A 22,500-nucleotide genomic window follows, 5' to 3' on the forward strand; every position below is an offset into this window, starting at 1 on the left:
TCCTCAGAGGGATTACTGCTCTGTTGAGGTGAAGTCACACCAAAACCTTCACTGAGCTGGAATAACACTGAACACCGGCGGGAAAACGAATGAATGTAAGATAACAAAAGAAAAACAGTCAAAGAGGAGAAAAACATCAGTTAATGGATAAATGGTAAAGGCCTCAATTACCCATAATAACCTTTTAATCTGCTCAAAAAGCATCAACATTGCTTACATTATTATTAATACATTAACACTTATTATTTTATTAACTTAATTACATCTGGAAACAAATGTTTTTACTGGAACAATGGCTTCAACCATCCAAATATTTAAAGGTTCTGGCAATGGACTAATTGACGAATGGACTAATTGACGAATGGACTAATTGACGAATGGACTAATTGATGAACGGACTAATTGATCAAGGATTAATGGACTACTGGTTCCAGCTTTACTTGTGATAACCTTTGGGGAGGTTAATTTATAACTACACATTCTATTTTATAAATATGTTTTAAATGTAAAAATCTTAATTTGTAAAGTAAATCAGGCTTTCAGATAAATGTAGTGGGGCAGAAGTAGAAAGTGCCATGAACAGAAAGTACCTCAAATCTGTACTTATGTGAAGTACTCAAAGGTCAAGAAAGCATCACAGATTCTAGTCCATCAGGTTTATTGATCTCATTGATCTTCATCTCTTTTAGGAACGTTCAAGAACGGGATCGCGGAGGGGGAGGTGGACCCCACCTTCGGGCCCCTGGAGGCCATGCGACTCTCAGTGTTGACGGACTCGCCGGTCTGGGTGATCCTCAGCGAGGTGAGACCGCATGGACTGGAACCAGATTAAAACCAGTGTGACCCAACTTGGTTCTAAGTAGGATATTCAACATCTTAAAGGCGTTCCAAAGAGGGTTTTGGAGGTTCCAGAGGTGGTTTGAGGGGTTCTGGAGGAGGTCTACAAAGGCTGCACAAGTTTCAAAAAGGTTTTCTGGGTTCTTGAACGGGTCTTGGATGCAGTTCAAAGCATGTTGGAGAGACTTCAGTAGATTTCAGTGATGCTGTGGATCAAGAGGCCCTTGAAGAAGTCCCAGGGACTTTGACAAGTTATCTATGTATGTTACAAAAGTGCTTGATAGGCCTCCAATGTGCCTTGATAGCGTTTGAGTACTGGAGGATGCTGTTGGGGTTCTTGGACTGTCTTTCTTAATGTTCCATGGATCCATGATAGGGTCCCTGAGGAGGTTATTGAGCTCAAACAGGTACTGAGGCTGTGATTGTGTTTAATCAAGTACCGAGGATCCTCAGATCCTGATTACTTTGACTATCAAGGATGTTCCAACTTCTATGTCGAGATCCAAAGTGTTCAGTTCATGAGGAGGACCGGAGGGTTGTTTTGGGGGGGGTTGCTAAGGTGCTTTTAGCAGGTTTTGCTGTTAGGGTGTTCCAAATGTTCATTCAGAGGAATCATTTGTCCAAAGGCTGTTTATAATGGGGTGCTGGTGTCCTTGAAAAGATCCCAGGGACTTCAAAGAGGGCTTCAAGTCTCAAAGACCAGGCTCTAGGGCTTGTTAGGAATGCCATTTTAGGAGTGTGTAATAAGATTTCAAGGGGTTTTGGGGGTGGGGGGGGGGGGTTACAAGAATTCTTGAGGTTTCAGTGGTCCCAGGCATCCTTCAAAATCAGAGGGTATTATAGAAGATTCTCGTAGTGCTGGAAATTAATGTTTGATGGGATTCCAGGCGTCCTTGAGGGGGTTTCCTGATGGAACTTGAAAGAGATTCATGAGATATTTCTGAGGTTATGGAGATGCTTCCAGCGGTCCGTGATGAGGTGTAAAGGGTTCTTTAGAAAGATCAGATGTTGAGGTAACAACCTCTTAAGCATCTGGTTTCTCTGCACATTCACATTCAGCTAAACAACGTAATCCTTAACTTCAAAGAGTCCAAATTAACTGGAAGAGTCTAATTATCTTTTGTTTTAATGGAAGCAAACTGCCCTCAAAGTAGTGCTGGTGTGAAGGATTAGTTCACCAAAGAGCAGGACTGACCCCTGACCTTTCTTTGAGGAGAAACTGTCCATGTTAACCCTTTAAAGAACGCTTTAGTCTGAGAGGCTTTTTAAAAGTGGTGTAACGGACCGTTGTTGATCCGTACTGACCCCCTCACAGATTAATAACTCAGTCTATCGTTAACCATCACAGTGTAAATAAAGTTTAATCGTTAACCATGACAGTGTAAATAAAGTTTAATCCTTAACCATCTCAGTGTAAATAAAGTTTTATCGTTAACCATCACGGTGTAAATAAAGTTTAATCGTTAACCATCACAGTGTAAATAAAGTTTAATCGTTAACCATCACAGTGTAAATAAAGTTTAATCGTTAACCATCAGTGTAAATAAAGTATCGTTAACCATCTCAGTGTAAATAAAGTTTAATCGTTAATCATCACAGTGTAAATAAAGTTTAATCGTTAACCATCTCAGTGTAAATAAAGTTTTATCGTTAACCATCTCAGTGTAAATAAAGTTTTACTGACTCAGTAGAACATGTGTTTCTAGTCTCTGATCTCTGATCATGTTTCATTGTAAACAACCAATCAGTGTTTAAAGCAACAGGAGGAGAGCTAGTAACGTTAGCAGCACCGCTAACGGCTAACCAACAGGAGGAGAGCTAGTAACGTTAGCAGCACCGCTAACGGCTAACCAATAGGAGGAGAGCTAGTAACGTTAGCAGCACCGCTAACTGCTAACCAACAGGAGGAGAGCTAGTAACGTTAGCAGGACCGCTAACGGCTAAAACAACGGAGGTTCACTTCAGTTACATTATGATGCCTTCAGGCTTTGCTCAGTGAACATGAGTACTGGCTGAAGGTACATTATAACGTTATCATGATCTGTTGACATGTAAACTGTAAAATGTAGTTTTGGTGATGAACTAGAATGAATCCAGTAGTTTGAAGGAGATGTTTTCACATGAATATAAAATAGATATTAGAGATGAATTATGAGCTGTTTAACTTCCTAACACGAGCTCCAAGCTCATTATTATAAAAGCATCATTGTCTCTGATCATTAACAATAATAATGAGATTTATTTTAATCAATAAAAATACAATCTATTATTTCATTATCATTTGCATTGTGTTTTTATGAAGAAAAAAACGCTTTAATATGGATCATCAATGATCTGTAATAAGTATCAATGTGATTGTGGATCTTTAAAAGTTTTATTTGCTCCCTTTTTTCTTTTGTATTTAAAGTATTTTAAAACCTGTTGAGCTCTACATCCTCATACTGGTCTAAACTAGATCATTACCTGCCTGCTGTGTGCTGACCCTGGTCTCATACTGGTTTCTCTGGTCTCCCCTGACTCAGATCTTCATAAAGAAAGCAGAGTGAAGCTCTCTGAGGCTCTCGGTCACCAGATCCTCACCAGATCCTCACCAGTGGTGCCACAGCGCCTCCGTCTGGCCGGACCTCGCCGTTGCACACGGATCACAGACTAAAAACTGGACTCAGACTATGCTGTTGGTTGAGAATCTTGTATTTATGTGTACATACAGGAAGGTAGATGTTGAAAACACTGGTAATCACCACGTCCTCTGAAACCTGCTGCTTCAAAGACTCAAAGACTCAAAGGCCTCTTTCTTATCTGCAGACGGTTGGTCCGGACCTTTCTACCAACACCCCCCCTCCTCCTCCCCCGCTCACCCCCCCACAGTAACCGTGTATGTGCATATATGCATAGATATGTACACACTTCCATATGAATGCCCTCTCAGTGTGTCGATGTGTGTCTGTAGCTGCTGTTCAGAGGTTTGCCTTAACGAAGACGAAGAGCAGCGAGCCCGGACAAAAGTACCCAGAATCCTTTGCTGCGACCTCGGCCTTGAAACTACTGACGACGACGGCTGGTGTTTTACTGTTTCAAATAAGTCTTTTAGGTTGTTTTATTTTAAGTTAACTGAAGCCTTGTTACAGACGTTCTACTTCATAGTACTCTGATGTACTTCACAGTACTTTAATGTACTTCAAAGTACTCTAGTGTACTCTGTTCTACTAAACAGCACTTTAATGTACTTGACAGTACTCTACTGTACTCTGTTCTACTTCACAGTACTTTGATATACTTCACAGTACTCTACTGTACTCTGTTCTACTTCACAGTACTCTGATGTACTTCACAGTACTTTAATGTACTTCAAAGTACTCTAGTGTACTCTGTTCTACTAAACAGCACTTTAATGTACTTCACAGTACTCTAATGTACTTCGTGGTACTCTACAGTACATTACAGTGCTATTATATACTACAGCACTCTAACATACTCTGCAGTACTTTACAGTACTATATATTACTCTAATGTACTCTACAGTACTCAAGAGTACTCTACAGTACTCTGATGTACTCTATGGAACTGTAAAGTACTCCACAGTACTGTAGTTTCCTCTGCTGTCTTGAGAGATTCACGTCTTTTCTTTCTTTACAGTTTCAGTCTTTTTTTACTCTTTTGGTAAAATAACAGTCTAGTTTCATTTGTATTTCTCTGTAAAGACGTCTTTTGGATTTTGTTTCCTCGGATTATTATTTTCTCTCTCTGTTTGTTCCCTCGGTTCAGTTATTGTTCCCTCAATGATGTAAATGTTTCCATCGAAATTCTAAACGATGACTCCTCAAGTGTTCAGACGATGAACAAGAACATGAATAAAATCAAACCAAGACTCAAAACTAGTAACTAAAGAACTCAAATTACAATAAAGCCAGTTAAACGATGGTTTTATGAGACTAACGATTTAAAAACAGACAAAATAATATTTAGTCACCTTCAAATGAACAAATCCATTATCAGTTATTGATTATTATTAGTGTTGGATTAAAGAAAACATTTCTTCCAACACCTCCAGGACATCACATCTTCTGTCAAAAACACAATTTTTGGGCTTCAGATGAGAAACTGAGCATCTCTTCAAGCTTCAGGAAAACATCCCGAGTCGTCTCTTCTCTTCTTTGTAAGATGCACTGGAACGCATTGCTATAATCTTGTGTTTGTCTTTTGTATCCTTTAGATAAAACTATTTAAATGATCCTGAAACTTCTATCCAATCTGTGACTTGTAATAAAGACGGAAATTTAAAATTATTTTCTTTCTATTTTTGGGGGTGTAGGTTTGTTATGAGAGGGGGGGCATATTTCTGTGAATGTCATCAGGTACATCAAAAATGCTGAAATGCCAACATCAGTCTGCTGTGACGAAGCTGATTCATCTCAGGAGAAGCTGCGAGGTATGAATTCATTTAAAATGTGGACTTCACAATAAAAGTCATGTTTACTCAGTGGTTACACATTATCAACATACTGTATGTCCAAATAGAAACAGCTACTTGGTTAAAAATGTGGTCCGGTGACGTCATGGGCCACATGAATCCTAACAGCTCTGCACTGAAATGCTGAGAGAATTAATGGGACATTTTTTGGGGTAAAATGCTCATGAGATGGATTTAAGTCGTATGTGTTCAGTACAGAGCTGGAAGCTGGATTCAGGTTAGCTTAGCTTAGCATAGTGACCGTAAGCAGAGGGAAACAGCTAGCCTGGCTCTATTTATAGGAAATACACAATAATAAACGTACTAATGTGTGGTTTTAAGGTAAACTGTTGTCACGGTGAGGCTCTCCAGTGTAATTGGGGGTAACTTTTGTTATTTTGCATTTATATATGTAAAATGTACCACATACAAACAATAATTAAACAATGTGTTATATTCATCATGTTCAAAATGGATGACATATTTACCCTCGTTTTTAATAATATTATGGTTGGTTTTACATAATATATAAACTTTCATTTGAGTGCAAAAAGGAACTGAATGTTCACGATAAAATAAATGCGCTAAAGATTCTGGTATTTTCCTCATGAAACCTTCATCTCGCAGTCCTTTTTCATCAGCCAATCAGCGCGCACTTCCTCTGAGCGCTCGACCAATCAGCGCTGTCCACGAGGTTCAGCTCTGGGAGGGGGGGGCGGGGCTAACTGTCTTGTCCGACCGAGATTCCGCCCCCCCCTTTCGACCAATCAGCTGTTGACAGTTGACAGGAAACGTCAGACATTCCCTCCCGCTGACCAATCAGCGTCGTTGGTGGGAGGTGGCCTGTGCTCCTCCAATCTCCCATGTGACGCTCCTCAGTCGTTTACATCTGAGAGCACGGAGGTGAGTAAAGAGACCGATAAACGGCACTTATTCCCGGGGAAAACACAGCGCGTGAGTAGCGTCTTCTGATAAACCATCGGTTTGTTTATACTCTCTGTGCGCTACTTATTAAAATTCCGTCCGTTAAAAGCCGTTAAAATCAAAAAGCTCCGTGGCTCCAGCATGCCGTTAGCATTAGAGAGGCTAACTGGAGCTAATTAACTACAGGTGAATTAAGCTAGGCTAGTTAGCATGCTGCGTTGGCCTAACGGAGAAAAGGTTGATCCTCTGAGGACACAAACGATTTAAATAAGCCGGTACTGGAACATAAATGTAAGTTATAATTTTAAGGTAAAGGTGTAAAAAAGACGAGCTGTCAAAACAAATGAGTGAGTGAAGTGTTAAGAGGTCAGTTAGCATGTTAGCTTGTTAGCTTCATCGCTCTCGCAGAACCAAACTTGCAGCTAAATGTCAATCAGAAACATAAAAAAATGATTTCAATTTTTAAATCCATCAAATATGCGAGGCATTTTTTTGTGGAAACCAGTGTGTGTGTGTATATATATATATATATGTATGGTGATAACCATTGATTATTTTCAACCTGTCAATAAGTCATCGTGATTAATCATTCACTTTTAAAAATGGAGGAAATAAATCTAATGAAATGATGCACAAGACGTCTATAAATGTGCTATTTTGGATGAAACAGGACAGCCTTTAATGTCTTTGTTTTACTTCTTTATTTTTTACCATTTAATAGTGTTTTATTGTAAACATGCATTCAATGTAGAGCATTGTTGAAACAAACAAGTACAATCAATTTAAGATGCTTTTAAATTAATAAAAACGCTCCAACTCAAATGCTATCAAGGGACATTTATGTAGATGTTTGTTTAAATTATAGTATTTAAGTAGTTATTAATTTACTACACAGTAAGTAGAAGACACTTTAATGTATTTAATAAATATTTACCTTGTAGTCTGAAGTCTTCATCAGTGATCCTCTGATGTGTTGAGGACAATTTGTCCTTTTTAAAACGAACCTGTTTGGATTCATTCTGAGATAATTGCCAGAGATTCAAGGACAAGAAACGGTTGTAAGAAATCCTCAGATTTGAGAAGCAGTAGTTAATTATTTTGGTTAAAGCTCCACCCCTTTTAGATTCACAACCATTCTACACATTCATGTGTTCACAAACATTCTCTAACGATGTGATTGATGACATCATGGTGATCCGGTCTCTCGGGTGAATCCGGCTCAACCTGCTGTGTGTGTCGCACCGGCTCTAACGTTGAATTTATTCAAATACAAACTGTTAAAGTTTATAAGCTCACATGCTAATAAATGTACTGATTTAAAGGTTAGTTTTAATAAGATATAGACCACAATCTGACTAACCAATGTAAAGCTATTTGGACTTCAGTCGCTACGCTGACACCAAATAAATCCACAAGTTCAGTGACGTCGCTGAGTCTGCATTTTATGACAAATGCCGAGAATATTTGTCAATGAAGTAAATAATAATTTGTTAAAAAATCAGCTTGGTAAATTAATTAGTTGTTTCTGCTGAGTCATGAAACTGTTTCCTTTCTGTAAAAATAGATTTCTTTGAAAGTTTATTCAATTTTTTCTGTTTATTTTTCACTGTTTAGGACACATTTTTAAAATGTTAATATTTTAAATAAAAAATAGTTTGTTCTTATAATTTATCAGTTATTGTTGGTGTCAGAAACCGCTCAAATTTCACCGTTCAGCCCGAGGATTTATATATATATTCAAGAAGAGAAGGAGTTATTAAAATCATCTGTTGGTCTCACATGGAAACAGATGAGTCACACATTAGTAGTTGAGAAACGCCAGTCAGTGTTTATATTCACTGATTTCTGTTTAAATAGTAACCCGTCCATCCTGTTGGGACACTTGAGTCGTCCTCCAAACCACCGCGTCTCCTCCATCAAACCCAGTTCTGTTATCAGACGTTGAATCAGAGCAGCAGACATCCAGACCTTCAGAGAGGAGACCGACGGCTGTTATCGGCCAATCAGAGAGCTTCTAAAAGGCTGTGACTGTAAACATGATGAAGTAAAAACACATCTGTATTGACTCAATCACTCATACAGAACTCCAACAAGTGGATTCATCCGCTGCTGAAAGTAGTCCCCAATAATTCATCCTGGTTGAATCATCTGGACCTCAAATACAAAGTTTAATTTAACGATAATCAATCACATTATTAGTCCCGTTGATCACAATGATTTCCTTCGTTTCCTAAATTAAACTACATTTATGAGGATTTATTTCTTTAGTAGGAACCAATAACAAAAATAAAAGAAGCCACCAGACCGATCCTGTTGAGGTGACGTCTTTCAAACAAACCGTCGTAAACACACAGAGATAACGTCTGTAATGAAATAAAAGCAATTCATTCTGTTTTTAGAGGACAATTTACTTAATTTGTTCTTAAAATATGCATTAATATGCGTAGCATGAAATGAGTACATTTTACCTGTTGCAGTTTTACATTTGTAATATTTTCACTGTGAAGCTTTTAACTGACGGCGTCCCTCGACGCCACATGGGCACCGGCCAGACGGCTTTAATGCTAAACTAACAGCTAGCGCCGGTGGTCACACTCTTGTTAGCCGGGCATGCTAATCCTGCTGCAGGCTAATCTGATTATCAGCAGGTTAACACACAAAGAGATCTGTAGGATTATTGACTTCTTATTCAAAGAGAGGAGCTGATATTCATAACACGTCTTTTATTTAATAGATTTAAACAACGTGTCTTTATTTTCATGTTCCCCCGAACACAAATCACTTTTAAACATATTTTGTGTAAAGTAGATTTGTGCACATCCTGTATTTCAGTTGGATGAAAAATAATGAATTAAACAAAATATTTGATGTTTTTTTCTTAAAGTGAAAAATATTAAATAAGATTAACTACAAGTTGATTCTGAGCCTATTTTAAGAAATGTAGAAACTATAAATGTAAAAACAAACATCTTAGTTTTAGCGATGTACAAAATGTTGGTAATAGATATAATAATATAATTAAATAATATCCTTCCTGGGAACATTTAAATGGTTGTTTTCCCAAAAATGGACCCTCGGTTGAAGGTAACAATAATTATGTGGAGTTCTGTTGTGACTGAATTAATGTTTAAAGATAATTAATGGATTTATTTGTTTATGACGATGGGAAAATAAACTGCTCAGTTTATAGAGTTAGCTCTGTTATTGCGTGTGTGTGTGTGTGTGTGTGTGTGTGTGCGTGTGTGTGTGTGTGTGTGTGTGTGAGCCTCTCAGTGTTAATGTGCTGCAGAGTAAATTGACCGTGTGTTGTGGGGTGCTGCAGTAATCCCTCGGGGGTGTAATCTCGTTAAGGTTGCGTGTCCCGTGAGTGCTGGTCCGTCACCCGGACGACGTGTGTGTGGGTCTTGTCACAGTTTGTGATGAAATAGTTATTTATATAGAAGTCTGTAGAGATGTGAACGTTTGTGAAACACAAACACAACATGAGGTTAAAATAAACAGATGTGCTCACTCCCTCGTCTCATCCCCCCCCCCCCCCCCCCCCAAGACTATGGATCAGAAGGTCGGGTTGTTGGTTCTTCTTCTGGCCGTTGGCCTCCTCTGCCTCAGTCTGGCTCCTGTTTCTCAGGCTGAGGACCTGATGGAGGACGTTCTTGGGGACGAGCTGGACGTGGAGGACGATCTGGGTATAGCTGGAAGAGAGGAGGAGGAGGAGCTAGAGGGAGACATTCAGGATGAGGAGGCTCCTCTCACACCCAAAACTCCTCCTATACCCAAGGTAAGATGTGGTACTGATGGAGTACTGATGATGTTGTGCACTAAACTCGCATCACAAAGAAAACAAGTAGCTTCTGTTGATAGTTTTGAAAAAAAACCTCAAAATATATTTTAAAAATCTTGCCTTTTGTTTGTCTCTCCACCATGAACACTTTTCTTCCTCTTCCTCTTCTTCTTCTTTCTCTTCCTCATCCTCTTCTTCTTCAGGTGACCTACAAGGCTCCAGAGCCGATGGGGGAACATTTCATCGCTGAGTCTTTTGACCGAGGGACATTAGACGGGTGAGTGTTTTATCTTTATTTAAAATAATAAAGATATTATTGTCTCGGGTGTTTCTTTGAGATGTGAGACCTGCTGGTCGTCTCTGACCAGATGTGTTTGTTACTGAACTCACCTGTGTGGTTTCAGGTGGGTGCTGTCGAGCGCCAAGAAGGACGACACTGACGAAGACATCGCAAAGTACGACGGTAAGTACACAAATACTGTTATTGCCCTCACATGAAGTACATGCAGTGATGGAGGAAGTATTCACTTCCGTTACTTCAGTCAAGGTACAAATGACCGCAGTAAAAATACTGTTACAAGTAAAAGTACTAATACCACACTGTACAAATACTGTGTTACAGTAAAACATTCCTTCAGTATAATCAGTCAAATGTAGTTTAATATTCAAACTCTGACTGTTGTACTATGTTATATATCGTATTATTATTCATGTAAAAACAGTATTTTACTGTTGTAGTCGGTTAAACTGGAGGAAAAATGACTTCAACCATCAAACTAGTTTTTGATTACTTTGCATGATGATGACGATGGTGGTGATGATGTAATCTCCAGGTAAATGGGCCGTGGAGGACATGAAGGACAGTAAGCTCCCCGGTGATAAAGGTCTGGTCCTGAAGACTCGAGCCAAACATCACGCCATCTCCGCTCAGCTGCTGCGACCTTTCACCTTCGACACCAAACCCCTCATCGTTCAGTAAGAAGAAGACGAAGCTCTCCACGACTTCTCTCGCCTGTCAGGTGTTCTTCATCGATCTCATCTCTTAACATATCCGTCTTGTGTTCTCAGGTACGAGGTGAACTTCCAGGCCGGTATCGACTGCGGCGGCGCCTACGTGAAGCTGCTGAGTCAGACTCCCGACCTCAACCTGGTCAGTTTGACTCATTACAGGCTGCTGTTACTCTACTTCATGTTATCACACACCTGTACAGGCTGCTGTTACTCTACTTCATGTTATCACACACCTGTACAGGCTGCTGTTACTCTACTTTAACACATATTTGTATTTCTTGTTGCATGATTTTAATATTAGAGTTGAATAAGAGATTCTTTAGAGTCTAAACGTGTCCCTTGTGTGTCTTCAGGACCTGTTCGGGGATAAAACTCCGTACACCATCATGTTCGGACCCGACAAATGTGGAGAAGAATACAAACTGCACTTCATCTTCAGACACAAAAACCCCAAAACTGGAGAGTACGAAGAGAAACACGCCAAGAAACCTGACTCCGACCTGAGGACGTACTACACCGACAAGAAAACTCACCTGTACACACTGGGTAAGACACACCTGTACACGCTGGGTAGTACACGCTGGGTAGTACACGCATTAATCAGCATTCAGGTGTGTAACTCCTCACCTCTGTCGCCCCCCCAGTGGTGAACCCTGACAACACCTTTGAGGTGCTGGTGGATCAGACGGTGGTGAACAGCGGCAGCCTGCTGACGGACATGACCCCCGCTGTGAACCCCGCCGCTGAGATCGAGGACCCCGACGACCAGAAGCCAGAGGACTGGGACGAGAGACCCAAGATCCAGGACCCGGCCGCCACCAAGCCCGAAGACTGGTCAGTACACATGCTTTGTAATGTAGGAGACTGGTCAGTACGCATGCTTTGTAATGTAGGAGACTGGTCAGTACGCATGCTTTGTAATGTAGGAGACTGGTCAGTACGCATGCTTTGTAATGTAGGAGACTGGTCAGTATACACTTGAAAACAGGATATTAAAAGGGTTACAAAATGTTTGATTATTGATAGCAGGCTGAGAGTCTGAGATTATCTGCCGGATTGCTGTTGTAATCTCTGACTAATCTGTGTGGTTGTGTGTATGCAGTTATTTATACTTGCATGTATCTATGTGTGTCTTGTCTGCAGGGATGAGGACGCTCCTGCTCAGATACCAGATGAAGATGCAGTGAAACCTGACGGCTGGCTGGATGACGAGCCCGAGTACATCGGAGACCCCGACGCTGTCAAACCTGAAGACTGGTGAGAGTCGCGACATGACGACCTCTGATTGGCTGATTTTAAGTAGAACTCTAGACCCCATGCTCACCTGTCTGTGCTTCCTATCTGTCAGGGACGAGGACATGGACGGCGAATGGGAGGCCCCTCAGGTCCCAAACCCCGCCTGTGAGACCGCCCCCGGTTGCGGTGCCTGGAAACGGCCGATGATCGACAACCCCAACCACAAGGGCAAGTGGAAGCCACCCATGATCGACAACCCCAACTACCAGGTGAGTTTGTAACCTCGCAACCTGTAGTGAGGCGTTCAGGTGCAGCTGTGTTTGGACCGATGGGCGATAATCTGGTTAATTTATAAGGTAAAATTAGTGTTTTTGAGTCGGATTTTTGCGTTTAAGAACAGGTTTATGAATATGTTCTGTTATACTTTATCACACAGAAGGCTGGTCAGTACGCATACTTTATCATACAGAAGGCTGGTCAGTACGCATACTTTATCATACAGAAGGCTGGTCAGTACGCATACTTTATCATACAGAAGGCTGGTCAGTACGCATACTTTATCATACAGAAGGCTGGTCAGTACGCATACTTTATCATACAGAAGGCTGGTCAGTACGCATACTTTATCATACAGAAGGCTGGTCAGTACGCATACTTTATCATACAGAAGGCTGGTCAGTATGCATACTTTATCATACAGAAGGCTGGTCAGTACGCATACTTTATCATACAGAAGGCTGGTCAGTACGCATACTTTATCATACAGAAGGCTGGTCAGTACGCATACTTTATCATACAGAAGGCTGGTCAGTACGCATACTTTATCATACAGAAGGCTGGTCAGTACGCATACTTTATCATACAGAAGGCTGGTCAGTACGCATACTTTATCATACAGAAGGCTGGTCAGTACGCATACTTCATAATACGTGAGACTTAATCGGGTTAATTTTATTCTGTCCTCAGGGCGTCTGGAAGCCGAGGAAGGTCCCCAACCCGGCATTCTTCGAGGACCTGCAGCCGTTCAGGATGACTCCGTTCAGCGCCGTGGGCCTGGAGCTCTGGTCCATGACCTCCGAAATCTTCTTCGACAACTTCTTCATCACCGACGACCGCAGCACCGCCGAGCGCTGGGCCGCTGACGGCTGGGGACTGAAGAAGGCTGCCGAGGGCGCCGCTGATGTGGGTGAACTGGAGCTGATTCATTTGTTGGGTCAAATATAAATACAGCTATTAAAAATAGAACAAATTACAACTAATTACAGCTTTAAACGAAGAAATAAAAACTAAATTAGAGATGGAAGAATGTAAGTAAAAGTAATTTAGTTTAGACATTTTTTTTATGACGCTATGAATGAAAGGAAAATATCAAATGAAATCATGACAAAAACAAATAAGAAAACAGATTAAAGCAAATGTACGTATGACTAAGTAATTAAAACAATCATAAACTCATGAAAATAATCTAAATGTGTATCTATGATATATATATATATGTGTTTGCATCTACTTCTCTCAAGTCAACTACTGTATGGAAGTGGAGTATACTTTCAATGTTGTGGTGATGATTATACATTTGTCATCAGTATAAGTGTACACTATATTTAGAATACTTTCACCTCTTTACTTTGCTGTCACAGACTTATGTTATCTATTCTCGCTACAAAGACACCAGACTACATTCACTGAAACACTAATATAACTTCTAATAACACATGAGCTGCTGCTCTACTGCTGCCTCCATCTGTTAGTTCAGATTCACTCAATAACACACTAACTCTTTAAAACTCTTAAAGTCACACAATAACACTAACTAATGGAGGCAGCAGTAGACTAGAAACTGGTGTTCTGAGAGGTTGAATCAGTGTCTTTGTGAATGAGGTCTGGTGGGTTTGAAGAGAGAATAGATAACGGCTTCAGTGTCCAGTCTATTGTAGTTAAGAGAAGGTGTTGGTCACCATATTATTGATAACCCTGACAACATTTAAAAACTGTTGGCCGTGTCTATTTATGTATTCATGTGTTAATGTTTTATTCTTTGTGTTGTTGCAGCCCGGTTTGGCTACTCAGATGATGAGCGCTGCAGAGGAGCGCCCGTGGCTCTGGGTCGTCTACGTCCTCACCGTGGCTTTACCAGTCGTCCTCATCATCGTCTTCTGCTGCACCGGCAAGGTAACACACACACACACACACACACACACACACTCTCTCTGACTGTACTGTTAGCTGGGTACAGGAGTCTTTATACCTCGAGGGAAATGCAGAGACGAGCTGACTTAAAGTTCAGAGATGCCACGTTGATGTACCTGGATTGTTCTCTGAACCTGTGTGTGTGTGTGCGCGCGTTCTCGTGTGTGTGTGTGTGTGTGTGTGCGCGTTCTCGTGTGTGTGTGCTCGTGTGTGTTCTCTCTCCACAGAGGTCTCCAGGATCAGATCAGGGTCAGTTGAGTCTCAGCAGCTTACAGGAAGAGTTTAACAAAGCCGGACGCTCAAACCTGGTGACTGCTGCCGATAGAGTAGCTTCACGTGTTTGTGTGATAGTTGTGTTTCTGTAGTTTAGACGTCTGTGTTCTCGTGAAATATCCTCACAAATGGTTAAGAACTGCACTTAAATTTGAGATACTTTACTTAATCTACTTAAGAATCTACTCTGCTGCAGCAAATTAACAAGTTTCTCCAAGTAGACTTTTGCACTTTTTGATGCCTGAAAGAGAGAAAATGCAGATATAGTTATCTGGTTCAGTTTTAGTATTAAATGGATGAAAACTTGCACAAGCAGCAAAAACATTTGTACATTTTTGAGGTGAAGATTCTCCACTGAAACGGTTTGAGAGGCTCTGAATCTGTGAGGTCGAACTGAAGAGTTTTACCTGTTTTTGTTCTGCAGAAGAAGAGCTCAGAGACGCCGGCAGCCGAGTACAAGAAGACCGACGAAGCTCAGCCCGACGTGAAGGAGGAGGAAGAGGAGGAGGAGGAAGAGGAAGAGGCTGAGGAGAAGGCTGAAGAGGCTGAGGAGAAGGCTGAAGAGGCTGAAGAGGCAGAGAAGAGCAGTCCAGGTATCTACAACATCTAGACTTCAGGAAACTGAGCTCACCTGTCTGTCACCGTCAGTCTCACTGACTTTAAATCTTTTTCTTCATTCAGCTGCAGAACAGAAGAGTGACGGAGAGGAAAGTCCTGCAGAAAACGAGGAAGAGGATGCAGAGAAGGAGACGTCTGACGATGTGAGGAGACAATATAAAGACTAATATAAGTAATGATGCATTCAGGTGCATTTGTTTGGAGTTTTCTTCCCTCTTTTTGGTGATGCTTACAGACCAGAACTAACATGCATGACATGTGAAAACTACTGGATTTTAGCTCCACAACATACAAACACAACTTTTTAGATTAACCGGATTTTCAGCCGCCATTTCCTGCACAGCCGACGTCCCCTGTTGATATTAAAGTATTAAGTATTAAACTGACCACATGCTGACGGGATGAGGTCATGATGGCATTTAAAACGTGCAGTTTACAACTGTAATGCGTCACATTTGAGGGAGACTCTCCCCCCCCGACACTTGTTTGATTCAATGACATTTAATGTTAATATCTTCTCTGCTGTTGTTTTCTACTGTTCAAGAACTCAGATGGAGCTGAAATGTTTGTCTGTAAATGTTTTGGGATAAATTTAAACCTTAAAATTCCTTTTCTCCTCTGTAGAAGTTGGAGGACGACGTTCTGCGGAGATCTCCCAGGAACAGGGACAGGAAGGTCAGAAAGGACTGATATCTCAGAATCCACTGCCCTGACCTCCACACCTCCTCCCAACTCCCTCCTCTAAAATATCTCTTCCCCCCCCCCTCCTCCTCCTCTTCTTCTACTGAAGACTAAATGGAACCCCGTGGAAGCAGTGAAGCCGACTAATCAAGACCTCCAGCATATATGGACGCCTGCTCATGATGATGATTCCAGTATGAACAGGACTGAGTTAGTGTAATTTTTAGAGGATTTTTTTGTTCATAAAAGAGATTAATTGAGATTAACTAAAACTTCCTGCATCATTCCACCTGAGCAGACTCAAACTCACGGGATCAACGCGTCCCGTCTGCCGCACCACCACTACCATCACCGCCCGGTGCCGTCCTGAGCTAGCAGAGCGCCGCCCTACTAACAGCCTGCTAATTAGCTCTCAGCTACTTGCTATAAGTCTCCTGACAGATGGAAATTTGGCCTTCGACACCCGCTAGTTAGCCATTGATCTGAAGTAGCCATCTTCCTGTTTTGGGTGACCATTCAGAGAAGTCTTGCCAATTAGCATACCAAAATGCTCCTAATTTGCCCGTGACCATGTGCTAATTGGGCTAACAGTTGTGCGAATTATCCAACCAAAAGTCTTGCCAATTAGCCTAACAGGCTGCTAACTAGGCTAACAACCGTCAGAATAGACCTACAAATGGTCAAGGACATGGAACCCAAACATCTTGCTGACTAGCCCACAACCAGGGTGCTAATTAGGCTAAAAGTAGTTTGAATTATCCAACAAGTCTTGCCAATTAGCCTAATAACGTTTCAAACAGTCTAGTTTGCAACTAGCTTGTAAGCAACATGTATATTCACCTGCTAACAGTTGATTTATTAGCCTTCTGGGAGATTTATGACCCTACAAATGATCAGGGAGTGAACCCACCCAAAAGTGTTGCTAATTAGTCTCCTAGCATGCTAATTAGCTCATGAACAACTTGGTAGTAATCAGGCTACTTGTACTACAGTGTTTTAAAACTATCGTCACACAAACTAATTAGCGTTAACAACGGGCTGCTAACAAGCCCACAAAATAGTGTAATTCACTTACCAACAACTAGCTAATTAGCCTGCTAACAGTTGGCTCGTCAGCCTTCCTAGATTTATCAAATTAGCTAGTGATTAGCCACCTTGCTAATATTTAAAAATGGCCACTGATACCTTTTTCGTGTCTCGTTTTCTAGTCATTTAGTTGTGTTTTTGTTGTAAAGCCGTTGGCTCCACACACAGCGCTCATGTTTCCTCCATATTTCTACTGTTGTGTTGTCCTGATGGCAGCGGGGGGGGGGGGGTGGAAGGTCAGAGGTCAGAACCACCGAACATAAGATGGTTGGAGACGAATCTTTGGATTTGACTGTAAATGTCAAATGTTTTTTATTTGTCCAAACAAATTCAACAGCTGGTCTCAGTTGGACAGACACCCAGCTCCTCTTTCTTCAAACACACATGAAAAGAAAAGGCACTAAAGGGAGAAAGAAAAGCGCTTAAAACCCTCTCACCTGTCCACCTGAACACCTCGACCAATCAGACACTCTCCAACATGAACCCATGTCAGGAGTTTAGCACCATTTATTGTAGCAGTCAGCACTTGAGCGTGACAAACTACTGTTCCCTGAAAGAACTTTGATGAAATAATCCTAACTCAAGAGTCACTTACTAGCTTCCCCCCCCCCCCCCCCGGAACTTTCAGCTGCATCTCTTGGTCTTCATCCAGCGATGGAATTTGCCAAAAGATAATTCGTGACAGAAGTGTCAGTTTAGCAAATTTTGATCTGCTGATGAAGACTGTGAGATGCAGGTGAAAGCTCCAGTTAAAAGCTAGTAAGTGGACCTTGAGTGAAGGCAAAGCGATAAACCCAACATATCAAACACGCGGTCGGCCAATCGCAGAAGAAGCAAACCACCAGGTGTCGCCAAAATAAAACCATAGCTGAAAATCTTTAACTAGTTTTGTTTTCATCAATTTGACGACCACAAGTCACAGTAGTTTAGACTGTAATCATGACTGCTGACCTTTCCTCTAAACGTCACCATCGGGACAAAACCTGTCGTGAGAACACGCGAGGAATAATCATCAAGTTTGTAAAGATCCTGAATTATGTGTTCTCTCTTTTTTTTTATTCATCCTGAAATCCTTTTTTAAGCGTTATTTATAATGCAGAAGAAACTACAAACTCCTGACTTTCTACTTCTGTGACCGAGCGAGAATCATTGTGTGGCATCAGTGTACAGCTTTGGAGAGCTTAAAAAAAAGAAATAAAAATACAAAAGCTGGATTTGTGAGTCTTGAAGGTGTTTGATAAAAAGAGAAGTAACTCCACGAGTCTTGTTCCCTTTGATGTGTCCTCTTTGTGTCGTACGTTTTCTGTGGATTTTAAATTCAAGGATTCTTGTTCAACCTGCTGATTGGCCGATGGGGATGATGGTGGGTGGGTCTCTCTGGCTGTTGGTGAGGTCAGATTTTGGGGGGCTTGAGGTGGACTTGGAGGTCCATAACCTTCATTTCCCTCCTTTTTTTTTTTTTTTAATATATTTTTTTAGGGTAAACGAGAGCTAGTTACATGTTGGCTGTGAGCTCTGCTGCGTGTAGTCGTTATTCTTTGAGGTCGAGCGGCCTCCAGCAGCAGTGTTGCGTTCACCATCCACAATGTTTCAGCCGTACTCTTCTTCATCTCCTTTTTAATGTGGTTTTGTCTCAGAGTTATCTCTTTGTGTCTGGCTGAAGCTGAACAGACTGTAGACTGAACACTGTATGTGCTGGTAAACAAACTTCACGTGACTCTGTACCTTTTATTATTTGTTGACATTGTGTTTTCAACAATAACGGTCGGTCCTGCAGCCCTGTTTCTGATGTACACACTATGTAGAGAGGTGGACTAAACGGTCCAACGTTGAATAGAAATACTGTGACGATGCAGCCGAGGTGTGTGCGTGTGCGTGTGTGTGTGTGTGTGTGTGTGTACACGCAGTCAACTTTTGTTTTGATGAATAAAAAGGCCAAATGGAAACAGAAGAGAGGCAGAACGAGTGTTTAATTATTAATGTGACTTTCATTCATTTCTTAGAAAGAAGACTTTTCCCTTTAAGTCCTTATGAAAAACTACCAAAAAAATCAACTTAATATACTTATTTTGAAAAGGTGTCATTGTGCTGCAATAAGTCATTAATTCAAAATACTACGTCATTAAGATAAGACGGGACTTTATTAATCACGAAGGAAATTCTATTACAACAGAAAAATAGTGAAAAACAAGAATAAAAATATAAACGTGTTTGAACAATAGAAAAACAATTAAGTTTAAAGAAATAATTAAAAAATAAGAATAAAAAGTTAAATACAACAGATTAAATAGAGTTAATATATAAAATGTATAAGAAATTATATTCAATGGAAACTAAGATAGAAAAGTAATCAGATATATTGTAGTTGATGTTGAAAAAGTAGTTATAATGCACAGATTAATAAAAATATTGCTCGATGTTAAATAGTAATATATTATAGTAATATATTTATATATTATATAATGTATACATTGTATATTATGTTATACATTGTATATTATATGTTATACATTGTATATTATATTGTATTGTTATACATTTTATATATGATATATTATATATTCATTACGCATTCATTACTCTCTGTTGTACGTTAAGTATTCCTCGCTCTCTATTGGCTATCTTATCCTGTCAATCACCGGTGAGGCGGGAGCAAGGACATTCCTCCTGTCGCTGATGGGAAGAAAAAAAAAAAAGAGAAAGTTTCCAAGATGGCGGAGTAGCCTTGCCTGTCCGCTGGAAAACAATAGAAGCAGCACCGACGCGTTAGCAGCGTTGAACCCGTGCTAACTGGACTGAAACCGCTCTAAAACCACACATATCCCGACTCGGGCTCGGGTTAGGTGGGGAGGAATATCCGCACCGGGAGAAATTTACATAAAGAATGATGTTTTTATTTAAACGTTTCAGGCTATTAGCCACCTAGCATGCTAGTCAAAGCTAGCTAACTGGTAGCCAAAAACATAGTGTTAGCAGCTAACGGCTACAAGGAGGCGGAGGATCAGCTGTTTACTAGACAGACAGATGCTGTAGGAAGGAGCGGACAGACAGCGACGCTTTCACAGTAAGTCAATTTAAATCAGATTAAATTATCTGGGGAAGTCTTGTCGTTTTGTTTTCTCGTAAGTGTTAAATACTAAAAACACAATATGGGTTTCGTTAGCCAAGTTTGTGAAGTTGTTAGCCTAGCACTAGCCAGCTAAGCTAACTAGCTGCTAACCAAAGCTAACTACTTTTTTTAATACTCGGGAGCAAAAAAATAAAGAAAGTTTCAGACAAGCTGCAGACCCGTTACGGTGACGATAGCGTAAACAAACGCATGTAAGTGTAGCTAGAGAGCTAACGCGAGCTAGCTCCAAAAAATATATATAATCTAATGATTTTAAAGGAATTCTCGACGCTCCAACTTTGATTTTTTTTTTTTTGTGGAGGAATGTTGCTAACTTAACTTAGCTCACAGGGAGTTAGTGTGATAGCGAGAGAGCACACTGGTTCATTTATATAGAGCACACTGGTTCATTTATATGAAAGTAGTGTCATTGTATTAATTACATAAAAGTAGCTTTGGTTTGTTGTTTTTTTTATATATACCGCAGAGATTAATCAGAGGTTTCTCTGGGTTAAACTCGGGCGTAATGTGGCTCTAACAAGACTCCAGTAGCTCTGTTTTTATTCTTTTATTGACACAGCAAGTTAAACGAGCTGTTGTATTTAATAAGAATATAGTGAGTAAAGAACCTTAATTTTCCGTTTTTTGGCAGTGTGACTGAAGGCCATTAGCAAGACAAAGGTCGCCTCCATGGAGCCAGTACGGGAGTCTTTGTAAAGGGAAGGGGGGGGGTGTAGCAAGAAAAAGTGCCCAAAAATCAGCATTAGGGGGAGTATAGTGAAGCAAAAAAAGAGCCCAAAAAAACAGCATAAGTGCTCGCATAGTGTAGTAAAAAAAGAGCCCAACAATCAGCATTAGGGGGAGTATAGAGTAGCAAGAAAAGAGCCCAAAAATCAGCATTAGGAGTATAGAGTAGCAAGAAAAGAGCCCAAAAATCACCATTTTTATGGACGAAACCTGAGTCGGGGTAGTTTTTTTTTTTTTCTTCCTTTTTATATATTGATGATGGCGGATTTTGTTACACCGCGACACAGCGCGGTGATGGAGAGGCTCCGCCGGAGGATCGAGCTCTTCCGGCAGCATCACAACAGCTGCGAGAGCCGCTACGAGAACGCGACGCTGGAGCGGCTGGAGCTCGAGAGGCAGCAGACCTTCGCTCTGCACCAACGCTGCTTGCAGGCTAAAGCCAAGCGGTCCAACAAGCACCGGCAGACCCAGCCGCAGGCCAGCGGAGACCAGGCCGGGCAGAGAGCACCGGGTGGAGGTGGAGGTGGTGCGGAGCTCGGAGAGAGCGGAGGAACGACGGCGGAGCAGAGCCGGAACAGCACCCTGATAGCGGTGAGTGAGCTCTGATGGACACGGATGTTGGAGCATGAACGCACCACAGCACTGACTCCTCTGGTTGTATAGAAGTCTATGAGAAAATGACTCTACTTCTCTCTTGATTTATTACCTCAGTAAACATTGTAAACATGAGTTTATGGTCTCAATCTCTAGTTTCAAGTCTTCTTCAATACAGCATGATGTTCATTTAGTAAATTATTGCATTACAGTCATTTAGCAGATGCTTTTATCCAAAGCGACTTACAATTCCGATTCTATTCATACACCGTAGGCTACGGGAGCAATTTTGGGGTTAAGTGTCTTGCTCAAGGACACATCGACATGCGACTAGCAGAGCTGGAGCCGGGGATCGAACCGCCGATCCTCTGATTGAAGGACGGCCCAGCTCTCCACTTATCCACGGTTGCCAAGCCAGCTCTTCTTCCCCTGGTCTCCTCATCCATTTGTCTCCTGCTCTCTTCCTCTCCTCATCCCTTCCTCTCCTCCTGGTCTCTTCATTTACTTGTCTCCTTAGCTCTTTGGCTACTCCTCTCCTTATCTCCAAATGTCCTTGTTTCCTCGTCTACTGGTCTCTTACTATCCTCTTCTCCTTGTTTCCTTGTCTCTTCACCACAGGCTGGTGGTGCATTAATAAACCAGGAGGAACAATCGGGGGCAGTTTAAATCAGATATTTGGTATTTTACAGATTGCTTTTTAATCAGGAATGTCACTCTGACTCTCAGAACAATACTATCACAAAAGGTTTCTCGTGTTATATGTGACCAGATATCAGTGGAGGGTTACATGGTACAAATAGTGAACTCTTTATTTAAATAGTGAGATTAAAACAGCAACGTCCTTCTAGAGATAATCTGGTTTACTGTTATTGTTGAAAGGAGACTTTTGAAGGTCTCTTTTGCTGTTTATTAAGTAGTTTACATTGCAGAAGTGTCAGAAGCACAAACAGTTTTTACATGACT

General features: G+C 41.0%; 3 protein-coding genes across 6 annotated transcripts in view; all 3 read left to right on the plus strand.

The window, feature by feature from the left end:
- The window catches only part of mgat4b (alpha-1,3-mannosyl-glycoprotein 4-beta-N-acetylglucosaminyltransferase B), an 81,457-nt gene extending 78,074 nt beyond the window's left edge, over positions 1-3,383 (plus strand). The window contains exons 14-15 of the mRNA XM_076105315.1: positions 690-802; positions 3,360-3,383. Of these exons, the coding sequence (XP_075961430.1) occupies positions 690-802; positions 3,360-3,383 (137 nt within the window). The remainder of the gene's footprint in view (positions 1-689; positions 803-3,359) is intronic.
- A 2,678-nt stretch (positions 3,384-6,061) lies between these two features.
- Positions 6,062-18,301, plus strand: canx (calnexin). Of its 3 annotated transcripts, none has more exons than XM_076105298.1 (16): positions 6,062-6,190; positions 9,759-9,989; positions 10,196-10,269; positions 10,397-10,455; positions 10,826-10,967; positions 11,061-11,142; positions 11,357-11,549; positions 11,648-11,837; positions 12,147-12,260; positions 12,352-12,508; positions 13,206-13,421; positions 14,292-14,411; positions 14,657-14,737; positions 15,127-15,295; positions 15,384-15,463; positions 15,945-18,301. In XM_076105298.1, exons 2-16 carry the CDS (start codon positions 9,762-9,764, stop codon positions 16,008-16,010), a joined length of 1,971 nt encoding a protein of 656 aa, XP_075961413.1. In that variant the 5' UTR covers positions 6,062-6,190; positions 9,759-9,761; the 3' UTR covers positions 16,011-18,301. The 3 variants fall into 3 exon arrangements, with proteins under 3 accessions (XP_075961413.1, XP_075961415.1, XP_075961414.1); XM_076105299.1 differs by having other exon boundaries at positions 6,114-6,241; XM_076105300.1 differs by lacking the exon at positions 14,657-14,737.
- An 885-nt stretch (positions 18,302-19,186) lies between these two features.
- Positions 19,187-22,500, plus strand: part of maml1 (mastermind-like transcriptional coactivator 1) — a 28,894-nt gene continuing 25,580 nt past the window's right edge. The window contains exons 1-2 of one of the 2 annotated variants that reach the window (XM_076105297.1): positions 19,187-20,151; positions 21,231-21,534. In XM_076105297.1, coding sequence (XP_075961412.1) covers positions 21,238-21,534 — 297 coding nt within the window. In that variant the 5' untranslated portion in view covers positions 19,187-20,151; positions 21,231-21,237. Of the gene's footprint in view, positions 20,152-20,596; positions 21,535-22,500 lie in introns of those variants that run through there. The other variant, XM_076105295.1, reaches the window with a different exon arrangement.

This window comes from Anarhichas minor, unplaced genomic scaffold (genome assembly GCF_050575085.1).
Source record: "Anarhichas minor isolate MPS153535 unplaced genomic scaffold, ASM5057508v1 ptg000031l, whole genome shotgun sequence".
Lineage (NCBI taxonomy): Eukaryota > Metazoa > Chordata > Actinopteri > Perciformes > Anarhichadidae > Anarhichas > Anarhichas minor.